The sequence below is a fragment of the Pongo abelii genome, chromosome 19 (assembly GCF_028885655.2).
Source record: "Pongo abelii isolate AG06213 chromosome 19, NHGRI_mPonAbe1-v2.0_pri, whole genome shotgun sequence".
Classification (NCBI taxonomy): Eukaryota; Metazoa; Chordata; class Mammalia; order Primates; family Hominidae; genus Pongo; species Pongo abelii.
This window is the reverse complement of record NC_072004.2, coordinates 53,435,364-53,451,887: the sequence shown is the minus strand read 5'-3', so window position 1 is coordinate 53,451,887 and position 16,524 is coordinate 53,435,364. Positions and strand designations below refer to the sequence as shown.

Genomic DNA, 16,524 nt, shown 5'->3' with positions numbered 1-16,524 from the left:
CTCACAGGGCTAGTAAGAGGCAGAACTGAAATTTGAACCCAACCAGACTATGATACCAGAGTCTCCTTCTACTATACAGGTTCCCACCCTTCTGTAGCTGCCAGCTGTTCCGAGTACCAGCTGTCATGGCCTTTATGTTTTTTGGTTTCTTGGTTTTTTTTGTTTTTTTTGGTTTTTTTTGAGACAGAGTCTTGCTCTGTCGCCCAGGCTGGAGTGCAGTAGCACAATGTTGGCTCACTGCAAGCTCCGCCTCCCAGGTTCACGCCATTCTCCTGCCTCAGCCTTCCGAGTAGCTGGGACTACAGGCGCCCGCCACGCCTGGCTAATTTTTTGTATTTTTTTAAGTAGAGACAGGGTGTCACCGTGTTAGCCAGGATGGTCTCGATCTCTTCACCTTGTGACCCGCCCGCCTTGGCCTCCCAGAGTGCTGGGATTATAGGCGTGAGCCACTGCGCCTGGCCTCACCTTCATGTTATCTCTTCCAGGTCAATGGCCACAATCTGGGGTCTGATGGCCAAGCCAGGGAGTACCTCAGAGAAGACCTGCAGGAGTTCCTGGGTGGGGAGGTCCTGCTGTACAAGCTGGATGACCTCACTAGGGTGAATCCTGTGACACTAGAGACAGGTATGGGCCTCCCATTCCTCAAGAGTACCATCTCCAGTAGGTTGGAGGTGTGATGAGAGTAGTCAGCACAGCTTCTCCAGGTCAGACGGAGGTCAGCAGGACTCCTAATCTGGAGCCAGGTGGGCTGCTCCAGACCTCCGCCTGAGGGAGCATGACAGCTGCACCTGGGCTCCCCAGGGCATGCTTTGCTTCAGATTTGGAGCTCGTCTTAATTAGATCTTATATCTGTTCTTCAGGGAGCTGCTGGGATTTAATGATTCTTGGCTAATTGCAGAAAGAGGGCTGTTACTTAAGTAGATGTCTGTGTGTGTGGTTTGACTATATTTGAGCCCGAGTTTGCTAAAGGCATCTCTGCCTCAGTCCTGAGGTGCCTGCAGGCCCGGTACATGGCAGACACATTCTACACTAATGCTGGCTGCACCCTGGTAGCCTTGAACCCCTTCAAGCCTGTTCCTCAGCTCTACTCGCCCGAGCTAATGAGAGAGTACCATGCTGCGCCTCAGCCCCAGGTAAGGCTCTGCCGCTGCCTGTGGCCTCAGGGCTCCTCTACCTCCCACTAAACCTCTTTGCAGTTACCCCTGTCCTTATTCATCTATTCACCAGCCATGTGGTCATTCAGAGTCTGCTAGTGCCATGGCCTGCCCAATAGGAGCTGGCAGAATTTTGAACCATAAAGAACTGACTACAGGACAGAAGGTGCAAAGTGGGGAATAAATATTTGTTTAACTGAGTTTGAAACCTAAAATAGAGACATAAGAGAAAGGATTTTTTTTCTTGTTTGTGGTTTTATTAACAGGAAAGGATTTATAAAGGTATTATATATTTGTGTATTTAACAAACTACCTTATTTTTTTTTAATTATTCATTTATTTTGAGATGGAGTTTCACTCTTATTGCCCAGGCTGGAGTGCAATGGCGTGATCTGGGCTCAGCGCAACCTCCACCTCCTGAGTTCAAGCAATTCTCCTGCTTCAGCTTCCTCAGTAGCTGGGATTACAGGCATATGCCACCACACCTGGCTAATTTTGTATTTTTAGAAGAGATGGAGTTTCTCCATATTGGTCAGGCTGGTCTCAAACTCCTGACATCAGGTGATCCACCCACCTCGGCCTCCCAAAGTGCTGGAATTACAGGTGTGAGCCACCGCACCCGGCCCTATTTATTTTGAGACTGAGTCTCTCCCTGTCACCCAGGGTGGAGCGCAGTAGTGCGATCTTGACTCACCGCAACCTCCGCCTCCAGGGTTCAAGTGATTCTTGTGCCTCAGCCTCCCGAGTAGCTGGGACTACAGGTGCCCACCACCATGCCTGGCTAATTTTTGTATTTTAGTAGAGATGGGGTTTCACCATGTTGGCCAGGCTGGTCTCGAACTCCTGACCTCAAGTGATCCACCCGCCGTAGCCTCCCAAAGTGCTGAGATTATAGGCATGAGCCACTGAGTCCAGCAAAACTGCCTTTTTAGAAAAGAATGAAATTATGCACGATAAGGATTGCCCTGGAAAATTCAGCATATGTTTATCTCTACTGAGGAAAGTAACTTATTCTTTTACTGAGAAAAGGATAAGTTATTTGGGGTGGGGTGGTGGAGGTACAGACAGGTAATGAGCTTGTTGGTGTAAAAGTGCGTGATGCATTCAGGGAGAGGTGAGAGAAAACTTGCTGGCAGGAGGGAGGTCTTGGGGGCAAGAGGGAGTAGATGAGAGCAGGAAGACGAGAAAGCCAGGGTTGTTTGTGAAGAGTCTGAAGCACCATAGGAGGCAGAGAGAATCTGCAGAGCGTCTTCATCCAGGTAGAGGTGGGACTGGGAACAGAACCCACTAGACGAATAATTACTCTGGGAGTTGGGTTTAAGAAGGTGAGGCAGGAGGCAGAGACAACAGTTGGAGGCTTTGTATCCCTCTAGGTGATAGGTGGCTGGGGCAAGGGCAGGTGTAGAGAGGAGTGGCTCTGATGCCATATGGAACAGTTGCCTTCTCCCTCAGCAAGCTGTGGCTAAGTGATCACTGCTGGCTGGGTTAGCTGGGCATTGTGGAGGCGTGGCCCTCCAGAAGTTCATGCATGATGAGGTATCCAGTTGGAATCCAGGGGAAGTCTGTCCTGAGAGCCCTGTCTGCTGTCTGCCCTGCCTCCTGAAAAGTAAAAGCCAAGTTGTAGTCTCCTATGTTTCCTTAGCATCCAGCTTGATTGATGCCTAGTACATTGAAGACAGTTAATAGTTGTTGAAGAAAAGGAGAACAGTGGTTTTGGAATTTAAGTCATGTGGATATACTTACTTGCTGAGTGGCCTTGAAAGGTTATTTAACTCCTCTGAACCTCACATTCCTTATGTATAAAATACGGTTATATTTCCAATTAGTGGACAGACTTAGTAGTTTATAGGAACTTTGCAAATTGCAAATTATAGTAAAATGAAGTAATAGGCAGAAGGATAAGACAATTAAAGCAAGATAAGATGGGAGTATAAAGTGTTAATGTTATAAACTGGTCAAGGCTAGCACTGCTTCTAGGCTGAGAGAAGATGAGTAGGTAAAGCCAGCATAGGGGTTCTAAAGTTGGGCCTAACACTGTGACATCCAGAAAATTTTTCTGGAGGAAGCATCCCACCACTGCTATTGGCAGCCTCCCCATCTCAGTCATCATTGGCTCAGTCATCATTGAAAAACAGGCATTCCCTCACATGACCTTTCACTCCTTGATGTTCCAGAAACTGAAGCCCCATGTGTTCACTGTGGGTGAACAGACCTACAGGAATGTCAAGAGCCTGATTGAACCAGTCAACCAGTCTATTGTTGTCAGTGGAGAGAGTGGTGCTGGAAAGGTAGGAAGACGTCTTTCCCATCCTGTCAACTCACGACTGGCTGGGTGGACAGGGAGGCAGGGGTCATTCCTTGGCCTTCCTTGTGGAGTTGTTTGCTTCCTAATTATTCCCAGATACGCTGGCTGAAGCTGGGGTTGGTGCACAATGGTGGGCTAGCACTGAGCCAGAAGTCAAGAGACAGGATTCCAGTCCAGGCTGTACTGCTAGCTCTGCCATCACCCTGGGTGAAATAGGAATGAAGCTTCCTTTCTAAGCCTTATTTTCTCATTGAAAGTCTCTCCCAGCTCTGACACCACTGGAAAGAAAAGTCAGCTGCTGGGGATTCCAGCATAGTGGTTAAGAACACATCAGAAAAGTACTTAGCTTCTGCAAAGCTCTCAGTTCTTCCACTTGTAAAATGGAAGGGGAGGACCAACACCTGACTCATAGGACTTCTGTGAGAGTTAAATGAGTCACTGTACATATGGCACCTGGTGGCATGCTTGGCATGTGGCAGTGCTCCTCCAAAGTAGCTGGGGTTCTTGTGGGAAAGAGTTTGTTGGAGTAGACCACCTGAACCCTCTGGGTTGCCCATGGTGGCAAGGGCAGTATATTGGGCCAGGTGTTGGGGAGGACAGAAGCTCCTGGTATGGCCATGTGGCCTTCTGGGTAGCAAAACCATAACAGGATGTTGGATATAGATGAGTGGGGAGTTGCACAGCTGGTCAAAGGAGACTATTGGCCAAGGCCTTGCCACCTTCTTGACAAGCCTCACCCAGCTGCCTCGCCCTTTCCACAACACTTTTACCTTCATGAGGAACTCTGGACCGTAAACTCCTCCTGCCTTCACTCACATATGAGAATTGCTGAACACTGAGAACTTGCCACGTTCTAGGCTTCTGGCTGGGCACTGAGGGGTGGCAGTGGGATGAAAAATGCAACATGTAGCTTTCAGGGGGCACTTAGTCTGCTGAGAGAGACAGACAAGAAAACAAAGACAGTAAGTTGCAGGGATGAGGGCTTGGACTTGGGTTAGGAGGGGATCTCTAGGAGCTATATCAAGGTGGCTAGTGAAGTGGCTTATGCCCAGCTTCTCAACGAAGCCTTGTCCCCCAGAATTGCTCTGGGGAACTGAAGCTGAACCTGGCCCAAGACTCATCCGGCCAGAGAGCTTGGTAACCCTTTATTGAGCAGCCACTGTAGCCCTGGGCTGGGCCTGGTATATTTTCAAAAATTTATTTTTAATAAATAGTAATGTAGTTACATAGTTCAAAAAATCAAGCAATACTACAAAGCTTATAAAGAAAAACAGCAAACCTGCTCCTTGTGTTTCAACCTTGTTCCCTCTCTCCAGATGGCAGTTACTTGCACATCTTTTATCAGTTTATCTGGGTGTTTACATCCGTATTTTTAAACTACTGCTTATATTGTTAGTGACTTTTTGGTTTTGGACCTTATCTGTTCACTTCCTACTTTGATGAGGATTTAACCCTTATTTTCCTGCCCTCAAAATATATATTCTGTATATAATTATTTCATAATTTCTAATTAAGTTAATAAGCCATATTTACATGGTTATGGTCCTGTGTATATTAATAGCAGAGCCATATAATATACTATATATTCTTGCATAATTTTTATTTTCCCTGTTTTCCCTGTTTAGTTTAATAGTGGTATACAAAAACTAAACCAGTGAAAAAGTGGGGCAAGTAAAATAAATAATAAATAAATAATTGCCCCATTTTTTCACTTGTTTAGTTTTTATATACCATTATTAACTCATTACCAGACTTGTCACCAAATCTGGAAAACACCTGTCAAACTGGCAAGCAAATCAGCTTCTTTCATTGGAGATACCCTTCCCAGAGCTCTCAGACCACATCTTTTCTTCCGTCTGGATTGGTGGCTACTCAGGGCTGCTGCCACACAGCTGTTGCTTGGAAGCTTCTTTGCTTCTGCACATCCCCAGATTCCCATCTGTCCTAGGATAAATCCCCCATGGCAGGAGCCCATAGCGTTCTCTTTATTTTGTTTTTGTTTTTTGTTTTTTTTGAGACAGGGTTTCTGTTGCCCAGGCTGGAGTGCAGGGGCACAATCTCAGCCCACTGCAACCTCCGCCTCCCCAGTTCCAATAATTCTCATGCCTCAGCCTCCCGAGTAGCTGGGATTACTGATGCATACCACCACACCCAGCTAAGTTTTTTTTTTTTTTTTTTTGAGACGGAGTCTCGCTCTGTTGCCCAGGCTGGAGTGCAGTGGCACGATCTCGGCTCACTGCAACCTCTGCCTCCCGGGTTCACACCATTCTCCTGCCTCAGCCTCCTGAGTAGCTGGGACTACAGGTGCCTGCCACCACGCCTGGCTAATTTTTTGTATTTTTAGTAGAGACGGGTTTCACTGTGTTAGCCAGGGTGGTGTCAATCTCCTGACCTCGTGATCCACTCGCCTCGGCCTCCCAAAGTGCTGGTATTACAGGCATGACCCATCACACCTGACCTGCTAATTTTTATATTTTTAGTAGAGTGGGGTTTTGCCATGTTGGCCAGGCTGGTCTTGAACTCCTGGCCTCAAGTGATCTTCCCGCATTGGCCTCCCAAAGTGCTGGGTTTACAGGCATGAGCCAACCACGCCTAGTCTCCATGGCTTTCTTTTTCTTCATTTACTGCCTTGTTTTGTTTTTATGAACCATATTCTTTTTTTTTTTTTTTTTTTTTTGAGACCAAGTCTTGCACTGTCACCTAGGCTGGAGTGCAGTGGTGTGATCTCGGCTCACTGCAACCTCCACCTCCTAGGTTCAAGCAGTTCTCTGCCTCAGCCTCCTCCTGAGTAGCTGGGATTACAGGCGCCTGCCACCACGCCCAGCTAATTTTTGTATTTTTAATAGATACGGGGTTTCACCATCTTGGCCAGGCTGGTCTTGAACTCCTGACTTTGTGATCCACCTGCCTCGGCCTCCTAAAGTGCTGGGATTACAGGCGTGAGCCACCACGCCTGGCCAGACCATATTCTTTAGTAGTTTCCTGAACAAGGTACATGGAGGGCAAATTGTTGCACATCTGAAAATGTCTATTCTGCCTCGAATCTGATTGATATTTTGGCTGGGTTTTATACTTCCAGGTTAGAAATAATTTTCTTTCTGAATATAGAGACTTTATTTTCTGTTTTCTTTTTCCTTTTTTTTTTTTTTTTTTTTTTTTGAGGCAGAGTCTTGCTCTGTTGCCAGGCTGGAGTGCAGTGGCACAATCTTGGCTCACTGCAACCTCTGCCTCCCGGGTTCAAGCAATTCTCCTGCCTCAGCCTCCCGAGTAGCTGGAACTACAGGCATGCACCACCACACCCAGCTAATTTTTGTATTTTTAGTAGAGATGGGGTTTCACCATGTTGGCCAGGATGATCTCGATCTCTTGACCTCGTGATCCGCCCGCCCCGGCCTCCCAAAGTGCTGGGATTACAGGCATGAGCCACTGTGCCTGGCCGAGGTTTTATTTTCATATATTGCTGTTGAGAGAGCCAGTCCATAATGGTGATTTTTTTTTTTCCCCAAAAGCTTTTAGGTATTAAAATTCACAGTGCTATGTTGTGGTATAGCCTTTCTTCACTTATTATGCTGGGTACTTTGTGTGGGTCTTTTTAACTTGGAAACTCATGTCCTTTTGTTCAGGAAAGTATTTTTGTATTATATCTAATAATTTCCTCCCGTGTTTTCTCCTTCTGGAACTTCTGTGAGGAAATTTGGTTAGTTGTGTAATCATATTTTTCTCACCTATCCTCCTTTCTCTTTTATTTTTTTAATCTTCCGAGAGATATTCTTTTCTTTACCTTCCAATTCTTTGGAACTTTGAATATTTGTTAGAAATTTTAATTCTACATTCTAGTTTTTTTCTAACATTTATGATATTTGTCATTTCACATAAAAGAGGCTTATGAAATAATGATCCTTGAGTGTCTGTTCATATTTGAAAATAAGGCATTAAACAACTGATTAGAATCTGTGTTTACGTACAAGATTGTCAACCAATGGGGCCTCACTGTAAGTAGCTTTTTAAACTTGTGGGACCCTGAATGGCCATAACTTTTCCCATGAGCTTATTGGTGTCTCCAGAAAAGATTCCTCCAGTCTTTCAGCAGAGAGGTGGAAACTATAAATAATCAAATGGAGATGATAAAAAATTTAAAACATGATAAATCTTTGGGCATATCAACAGACTAGACATGCAAAAGAATGCATTAGTGAACTTGACAGTTGGTGAATAGAAATTATCCAATTGAAAAACAAAGAGAAAATTGCATCCAAGAAATGTAGTACAATATCAAATGGTCTGCCATTGAACAATGCAGAGGTTGGGGTACCAACTCCCCACGCAATTGAAAATCTGCATATAATTTAACTGCTGATTAACTACTGTTAACTGGAAACCTTACAAATAACATAACAGTCAGTACATATTTTGTATGTTATATGTCTTATATACTGTATTCTTACAATAAAATAAGCTAGAGAGATGAAATTAAGAAAGTCATAAGGAAGAAATAGATTTACTACTTTTAAGTGAAAGTGGATCCTCATAAAGGTCTTCATCACCGTCATCTTCACTTTGAGTAGGCTGAGGAGGAAGAGGACAGTCTTGCTTGGTCTTGCTGTCTCAGAGGTGGCAGAGGTAGTGGAAGTAATAGAAGGGGAGGCAGGAGAGATTTATTGAAAAAAACCCACGCATAAGTGGACCCATGCAGTTCAAACACGTGTTGTTCAAGGGTCAGCTGTACTTGTAATTGGTGTCCTAGGAGTAGAGAGAGGACATGGATCCAAAGTAATATTTTTACAAAATTAACCAAAGATGGCAAGCACAGATCCAAGAAGCTCAAAAAATACCAAGTAGAGTGAATACAAAGAAAACACATTTAGGCACATTATGGTCAAAGTGCTGAAAACTAAATATAAGAAAAAAATCTTAAGGACCAGGTGCAGTAGTTCACGCCTGTAATCCCAACACTTTGGGAGGCTGAGGCAGGCGGATCATTTGAGGTCAGGAGTTTGAGACCAGTCTGGGTAACATGGTGAAATCCCGTCTCTATTAAAAATACAAAAAATTAGCCGGGCATGGTGGTAGGTGCCTGAAATCCCAGCTACTTGGAAGCTGAGGTGGGAGAATTGCTTGAACCCAGGAGGAGGAAGTTGTAGTGAGCCAAGATCATGACAGAGTGAAACTCTGTCTCAAAAAAAAGGAAAAAAAAATCTTAAAGGAAGCCAGGAAAATAAGTATTACATAAAAATGAACAAAGATAAGAATGACAATAGGAATCTTGACAAAAACTGCAAGCCCGCAGATAAAAGTGATACCTTTAAAGTGCTGAAAGAAAAAAATCTGTCAGCTTAGAATTCTGTTATCAGCAAAAATATTTTTCAACAATAAAAGTGAAATAAAGACTTTTTAAGACAAATAGAAGTTGAGAGAATTCATTGCCTGCAGACTTGCACTGCAAGAAGTGATAAATTCTTTAGTGCAAAAAAATATGAAAACCAGATAAATATTTGGATCTACACAAAGGGGTAAGTTTCAGCATCACAGATGTAAAATCTTTTTTTTTTTGTCTCTTTAGAAGATAATCACTATAAGGCAAAAATGGTAACAATGCTTATATGATAGAATGGAATCATTAAAATGCTGAATTTATTCAAAGGCAATAAGAAAAAAGGGAACTAAGATCACATGGAACAATTTAAAAAATAACAAGATGGTAGATTTAAATCCAGGCATAGTGACAATTACAATAAATATAAGTGGTCTACTCGTGGATAAGTTCAAACTAAATGGATGGAAGAAAATATAACATCCTAACACTCATAAAGGAAAGCTGAAGTGGTTACATTAGAACAAGCAATGTTGCTAAGGATAAGGTGAGACATTTCATAATGATAAATGGGTGAATTCATCAAGAAAACAGTTCTAAACAGGTGTGTACCTAATTACAGTTTCAAAATACATGAAGTAAAATCTGCTGTCATTGAAAGGAAAAATACATAAAATCAAAACTACATTTTGAGGCCAGGCACGATGGTTCACACCTGTAATCCTAGCACTTTGGGAGGCCAAGGCTGATGGATTGCTTAAGTTCAAGACCAGCCTGGGAAATGTGGGGAAAACCCATCTCTACAAAAAAATACAAAAATTAGCCAAGCGTGGTGGCTTGTGCCTGTAGTCCCAGTTTACTCACACAGAGCAAGCAAGGCTCTGTCTAAAAACAAAAAAAAAAGATTAAAATGATACAAACTATGTTCCTTGAGCTGAATAGAATTGAACTAGAAATAAATAACAAAGACACCTAGAAAATCCTAAAACATTGGGAAATTAAACAACACACTTCTAAATATCCTATGGGTCAAAGATAAAATCACAATGATACTATAAAGAAAAAAAAATCTATCTATCTATCTGTCTATCTATCTCACTATGCCTGGGTTTAAATCTACCATCTTATTTTTTAAATTGTTCCATGTGATCTTAGTTCCTTTTTTTAATGATGCCATGCTATCATATAAACATTGTTACCATTTTTGCCTTAGTGATTATCTTCTAAGGAGACAGATAGATATATATATATATATATATATATATATATATGTACACGTACTTTTATATATATACATATGTACTTATATATGTATACACATACTTATGTGTATATATACATTATATATATATATATATATATATATTTTTTTTTTTTTTTTTTTTTTTCTGAGATCCTCTGTCCCACGCTGGAGTGCAGTGGTGTGATCTCAGCTCACTGCAACCTCCACCTCCTGGGTTCAAGTGATTCATCTGCCTCAGCCTTCCGAGTACCTGGGATTACAGGTGCATGCCACCGCACCTGGCTAATTTTTGTATTTTTAATAGAGACTATGTATTTTCAGTAGAGACGTTATAGTTTCACTATGGTGGCCAGGCTGATATCAAACTCCTGGCCTCAAGTGATTCGCCCTTCTCAGCCTCCCAAATTGCTGGGATTGCAGGCGTGAGCCACTGCGTCCAGCCTTGTCCGAAATTTCATTACCAAGTCGATATTAGAAAATATTTTGAACTAATAAATTAAAATGAAAGCACAACATCTTCATTACCTTTTTTTTTTTTTTTTTTTTGAGACAGTTCGCTATTGTTGCCCAGGCTAGAGTGCAACGGTGCAAGCTCAGCTCACTGCAACCTGTGCCTCCCGGGTTCAAGCGATTCTCCTGCCTTAGTCTCCCTAGTAGCTGGAATTACAGGTGGATGCCATTCATGACACCCAGATAATTTTTGTATTTTTAGTAGAGACAAGGTTTCACCATGTTGGTCAAGGCTGGTTTTGAACTGCTGAATTCAGGCAATCCACCCACCTCGGCCTTCCCAAAGTGCTGGGATTACAGGCGTGAGCCACTGCACCTGGCCTCATTACCTTATTTAATCTTAATTACCTCCCAAAGATCCCTTCTCCAAATGCAGTCACATTGGGAGTGAGGGCTTCAAAATATGAATTTGAGGGGAACACAATTCAGTCTGTGGCATACCTTAAGAAGCTAGAGGGGAACAGAATAAACCCAAAGTATGCAGAAGAAGGGAAAAAGTGAAGATGAATAAAATAGAAAAAATATTAATGAAATAAAAGACTTTTCTCTGAAAAGATGAATAAAATGATAACTCTCGCTGGGTGCAGTGGCTCATGCCTGTAATCCAGCACTTTGGGAGGCCAAGGTGGGTGCATCACCTGAGGTCAGAAGTTAGAGACCAGCCTGACCAACATGGTGAAAGCATGTCTCTACTAAAAATACACAAATTAGCCAAATTCTACCAAACATTTAAGGAAGAAATGTTACCAGTTCTACATAAAGTCTTTCAGAAGATAGAAATATCTCTTATCCCAAAGAAAAATCTAAAGAATCTACAAAGTAAGTTGCCACCTTACTGCAACTAAAAAGTTGTAGAGTGTTTAGTGAGGTGTTAGGATACAAGGTCAATATGTAAAGACAGTGTATTTCTATGTCCTAGCCACAAACAATTAGAAGTTAAAATGAAAGTATACCTCACTTCAGCTGATTAAGAACAAGAGAGTATGAATTTTAAAATTAGACTGCTTGGGGCCAGGTGCGGTGGCTCACACCTGTAATCCCACTTTGAGAGGCCAAGGTGGGCAGATTACAAGGTCAGGAACTCGAGACCAGACTCGCCAACATGGTGAAACCCCGTCTTTACTAAAGATATAAAAAATTAGCCAGGTGTGGTGGCGCGCGCCTGTAATCCCAGCTACTCGGGAGGGTGAGGCAGGAGAATCGCTTGAACTCAGGAGGCAGAGGTTGCAGTGAGCCGAGATTGTGCCATTGCACTCCAGCCTGGGAGGCAGGACGAGACTCTTGTCTCGGAAAAAAAAATTAGACTGCTTGGGTATAAATTGGAGCCCTGTCATTAAGTAGATGCATGATTTTTAATAAATTTTTAAATTTCTATGCATTGGTTTTATTGTTTTATAAACAATTGTATAATCACACCTTTGCAGAGTTTGCAAAAAAAACATACACAGAAAGCCTCGATAGCTCAGTGTCTGCCACAGAGCTGGGAGAAACAGATGTGTACTCCCATTTTACAAACACAGGTAGAGGAAGTGCCTTGCCCGAGGCCAGGGTTGAATTCTGCCTTCACCCATTTTGTCAGCAACACACTGGTGGAGAAGAGAGCTCTGGTGGGTGCTGTTCTCAGGCAGGCTCAGAAGTGGGCGGGAACATAGATACAGCTCCCACAGGGCTGTTTCTGTCACAGACATGGACATCTCGCTGCCTAATGAAGTTCTATGCTGTGGTGGCCGCCTCACCTGCATCTTGGGAGAGCCACAAGATTGCAGAGAGGATAGAACAGAGGATCCTGAACTCCAACCCTGTCATGGAAGCTTTTGGTGAGCTTGGGCTCCTTTGCACAGTATCTCAGTCCCATTTCCTCTGGGATTTTCCACCTTCCAGGGAGAGGGGCAGTGCTTTGAGACCCTCTCTTGGGTGGGGTTGGAGGATGAGTGTATCCTTCACTGCCTCAGATCCCCAACCTCTCCCTGGTACTCCTCAGCATCATTCTAACAGAGGTAATGTCGTTCAGTCCTCTTCCTCGCTCCAGCCTAGGCACACATAACAGTCTTGCTGGAGAAGACCTGGTGGCTTAGCTCGTCCAAATTCTGTCCTTCTATCCAGTTTCCTGATGGTTCAATGAAGGGCACTTGTTAAGGGATACAAGGTGATTAGTGTGTGTGTTGGCACTGGAACCCAGATGTGCCTTCCTGTCTAAAGTCAGTAGTGACAGCTGATTGTTTTTGACCTTTCCCTTCAAAGAAAGGTCCCTGACTGCCTAGGCTTGCTCATTCCAATTTCTTGCCAGGAAGTTCTTCTAACTCCCCTGAATCCCACTTGCTAAAGTGTGAGGGCCCATTTTCTAGTCCTGTCCCCTATGACATGAAAACCAACAAAGGGGCCTTTAGGTGACTTGAGCACAGGAACATGACCTCCAGAGACCTGCAGCCACCTTGGCTTATGAGCACTCTGCAAACCCAGGGGAGTGAAATAAACATAGGTGTGATCTGTAGGGAATGCGTGTACGCTGAGGAATAACAACAGCAGTCGCTTTGGGAAGTTCATCCAGCTCCAGCTGAACAGGTAATAGCTGCTGTCGCCCTGGCTAGTGGGAGGACGGGATTGGGGAGGTTGAAAGTGGCTGGGGCAGTATCTGGCCTGGGCCACCCCTCTGGGCAAAAACCCTGCTCCTCCTGGTGCATGCCCTTTACCTCAGGTGTGATCTTTGCACCTGGAGAACTATAGCTCCTCTCCCCTTGGTGAACCCCGGGGCAGTGCGCTTATTCAGGCCTGGGTTCCTCCTGTCTTCTACTCTTGCTCAGGGACTTCTAGCTAAATTGCCACCTCTTTGGACCATATCACTGAGCTTGAAGCTGGGACTTCGACTCCTGTCTTGGGGTAGAGCAAAGTGATGTGCAGAGGCCTTGGCCCTGTCCGCCTGAGCTAGATGCAGGGGAATATTCCAGGACACCCAAGGACATTCTGAGTGGTCCCCACCCCTCAATGCCCATTGGCTAAGTGGAAGAGCTTGGCGGGGAGTTGCCAGGTGGCAGGCAATCTGGCACACCCAAATTGGGCTATGGAATGAATGGGCAACTAACGGGCTCTGGCCTGTGTGTGCCCCAGGGCTCAGCAAATGACTGGAGCCGCAGTCCAGACCTACCTCCTAGAGAAAACTCGAGTGGCCTGCCAGGCTTCCAGTGAGAGGAACTTCCACATATTCTATCAGGTTTGTGCCAAATGGGGCCTACAGCGCCCCAGATGCGGGACAGGGATGGGTCCGTGTTTTTTAACCCCCCACCCCCTAGAATGCTCCATGCCTGGCTCCTTCACCTAGCTTTTGATGGAGCCACCACTTTCTCCTGCAGACTTCACATGCAACACTTCTGCCTCACACTGCACCTTGACTCCCAGCACAGTTGTGGCCTGGGGGGTATGTTTTACCTCCTCCATCAGACCAGAAGGTCCTTGAGGCTGGGACTGTATCTCTAGGGTGGAAGCTGTGTCACTCTTATCATTCTAAGGGCTCTCCTAGAATGGCATCTGTCTCTAGCAGAACAAGGGCTTCCCTAGAGCTGTGCCTTTTCCATCGGACTGGGAGTCCCCCAAGGCATGGATAGGATGTCTCCCTTTCTCTCAGAATCGGAGCATCCTTAGGTGATGGGTATGCCTCCCACGTCAAGACGACGGGCTCCCTGGGCAGGAGTTGTCCTTTTTTCACCAGACTGCAGGTTTCCCTAGAGCAAGGTTCTTTTGCATCAGGTTTGAGGCATCCAGGGCTATGTTTACGGCATCTTTTGCCCCCATACCTGCCCTGGGCTCTCGGAAGGGACCTCTGAGCCTTGTGACGTTGCTACCATCTCTCACTCCTCTTATCCCAACCCCATGCCTATGCAGGCCTGGACTTTTCTCAAACCCCCTACCCCGCCTCCCACCTACCCTTCTCCACAGATTTGCAAAGGAGCCAGTGAGGACGAGAGGCTCCAGTGGCACCTCCCTGAGGGAGCTGCCTTCTCCTGGCTGCCCAACCCAGAGAGGAGCTTAGAAGGTAAGGGGAGCCCCATCTAGCACCTTGCACTGACCCAGCATCACCCACCCACTCTGTACAGAGCCTGCCTCCCTCGCATCTTGCTGCTGCTGACCTCTGCCCCTGAACTTGGATTCTTTTTCAGAGGATTGTTTTGAGGTGACCAGAGAGGCCATGCTCCATTTGGGCATTGACACCCCTACCCAGAACAACATCTTTAAGGTCAGAAGAAAAGCCACGCCACTTATGTTTGGCAGAGATGACAGGCAGCCCCTTTCATAGAGCCTTTCCCTGGACATGGAGTTGGTCTTTCCCTGAGGATCTAGGACTTTGGGCCCCTCTATGCTACCTCCAGGGAATCAGTCACCTCTCTGTTCTGCTGAGGCTGGAGACCAGGTGGTGGGGTGGACGGGGCGTAAGGAACAGTGATGTGTACACAGTGCTAGAGTACAGAATGCAGTAACTGATCCATGGGGGCAGAGAGCAAGGTACTGCATGATCAGAAGAGAGAACTAGTGCTACCGCCTTGCTTGTCTAGTACATTAAAACTTACAAGTCATGTTCACACTTCTCTGCTCACTTAGTTTTTTAAACAGTCCTCTGTGTGTGTTTATTTCCCTTTATGCCTGAGAAAACCAGAGAGGTAAAGTGACGTGCCCAAGGTCGGATACCACTAAGTGGTGATACAGAGTACCAGACATAGTAATTCCAAATTTATACCCTCTCTGTCTTCCCCCAACCCATGCCCCGTTGTCCTCTGGAACATGAGACTGCCCCAGGTGAGCTGGGCTCCTCTCAGTCACACTAGGGGGGCCTCCCTTCTGTCTTTGCTGACAGAGCTGACTGCCTCCTCTCATCTTCCTCACCCTCTAGAGCAGCAGGAGGGGATAGATAGGATGGCCTGGCAGTCGAGACAGGGAGGCCACTTCAGGGAGGTAGCAATGCAGTGGAAAGTGACCCTCCAGATGAGGGCTGCTCAGACACTGCCAGGTAAGAACTTGACAGAAGGACAGCACCTGGGGACAAGCCCAGGATAAGTGGACAACACTGGGAGTCAGGGCAGGAGTGCTTTGGGGGTGGCATGACCCTCTGCCACAGCCCTTCTGCCTGGTGGGCATGGCAGTCTTCTGGAGCAAGTTGTGGCCGGAAGACCCGTAGCACATGGAGGCACTCTGCCTGGGACCATATAGGAATGGTGGGTGGGGTCCCTGTGTCAGGTCTGAGGGTGGTTGGTTTTTTTTGTTTGTTTGTTTGTTTTTTGAGATGGAGTTTTGGTCTCGTTGCCCAGTCTAGAGTGCAGTGGCACAATCTCAGCTCACTGCAACCTCCTCTTCCCGGGTTCAAGTGATTCTCCTACCTCAGCCTCCAAGTAGCTGGGATTACAGGCATGTGCTACCACACCCAGCTAATTGTGTGTGTGTGTGTGTGTATTTTTAGTAGAGATGGAGGTTCACCATATTGGTCAGGCTGGTCTTAAACTTCTGACTTCAAGTGATCCACCTGCCTCAGCCTCCCAAAGTGCTGGGATTACAAGCGTGTGCCACCATGCCTAGCTGGGTCTGAGGGTTTTGAAGTTGCTGGGCCTTGGTGGGGTGAGGGGAGCTTCTGTCTGTAGCCCCTGGGGGCTTGTCTGTGTGTAACACTGAGTACAAAGGCAAAGGGGCACCCATCGGACACAGACCAAGGTCACAGTTCCTCCAGCAGGCTGGGCTCTCAGAAGCCTGGCAGTGGGAAAGGGCTCAAGGAAGCAGAGACAAGCCTCCAGCAGGCACACAGAAGCAGCCCTGCCCCCAGTCACCAGTCTATTCCTAGAGAGCAGGGGGCAGAGAGGTAGAGGATGGGCGGGCATGGAGGCCCATGGGCTGCCCCAGGGGACATCGGAAGTCAGCCTGGGTTCTCATCCCATCTTTCCCCTTGGGAAGCACGTGTCCTCAGTCTCATCTCTATCGTAGGCAGTGGAGTAGCACATACCTTACAGGTTGTTGAAAAGATGCA

The 16,524-nt window shown here is 45.7% G+C and overlaps 1 protein-coding gene across 1 annotated transcript in view; it reads left to right on the top strand.

Annotated features, from left to right (window-relative positions):
- LOC129047292 (unconventional myosin-XIX-like) overlaps positions 1–16,524 on the top strand; it is an 86,427-nt gene that overhangs the window by 54,291 nt on the left and 15,612 nt on the right. The window contains 8 exon segments of the mRNA XM_063718753.1: positions 486–624; positions 985–1,133; positions 3,329–3,442; positions 12,208–12,340; positions 13,016–13,085; positions 13,629–13,731; positions 14,454–14,550; positions 14,675–14,751. Coding sequence (XP_063574823.1) covers positions 486–624; positions 985–1,133; positions 3,329–3,442; positions 12,208–12,340; positions 13,016–13,085; positions 13,629–13,731; positions 14,454–14,550; positions 14,675–14,751 — 882 coding nt within the window.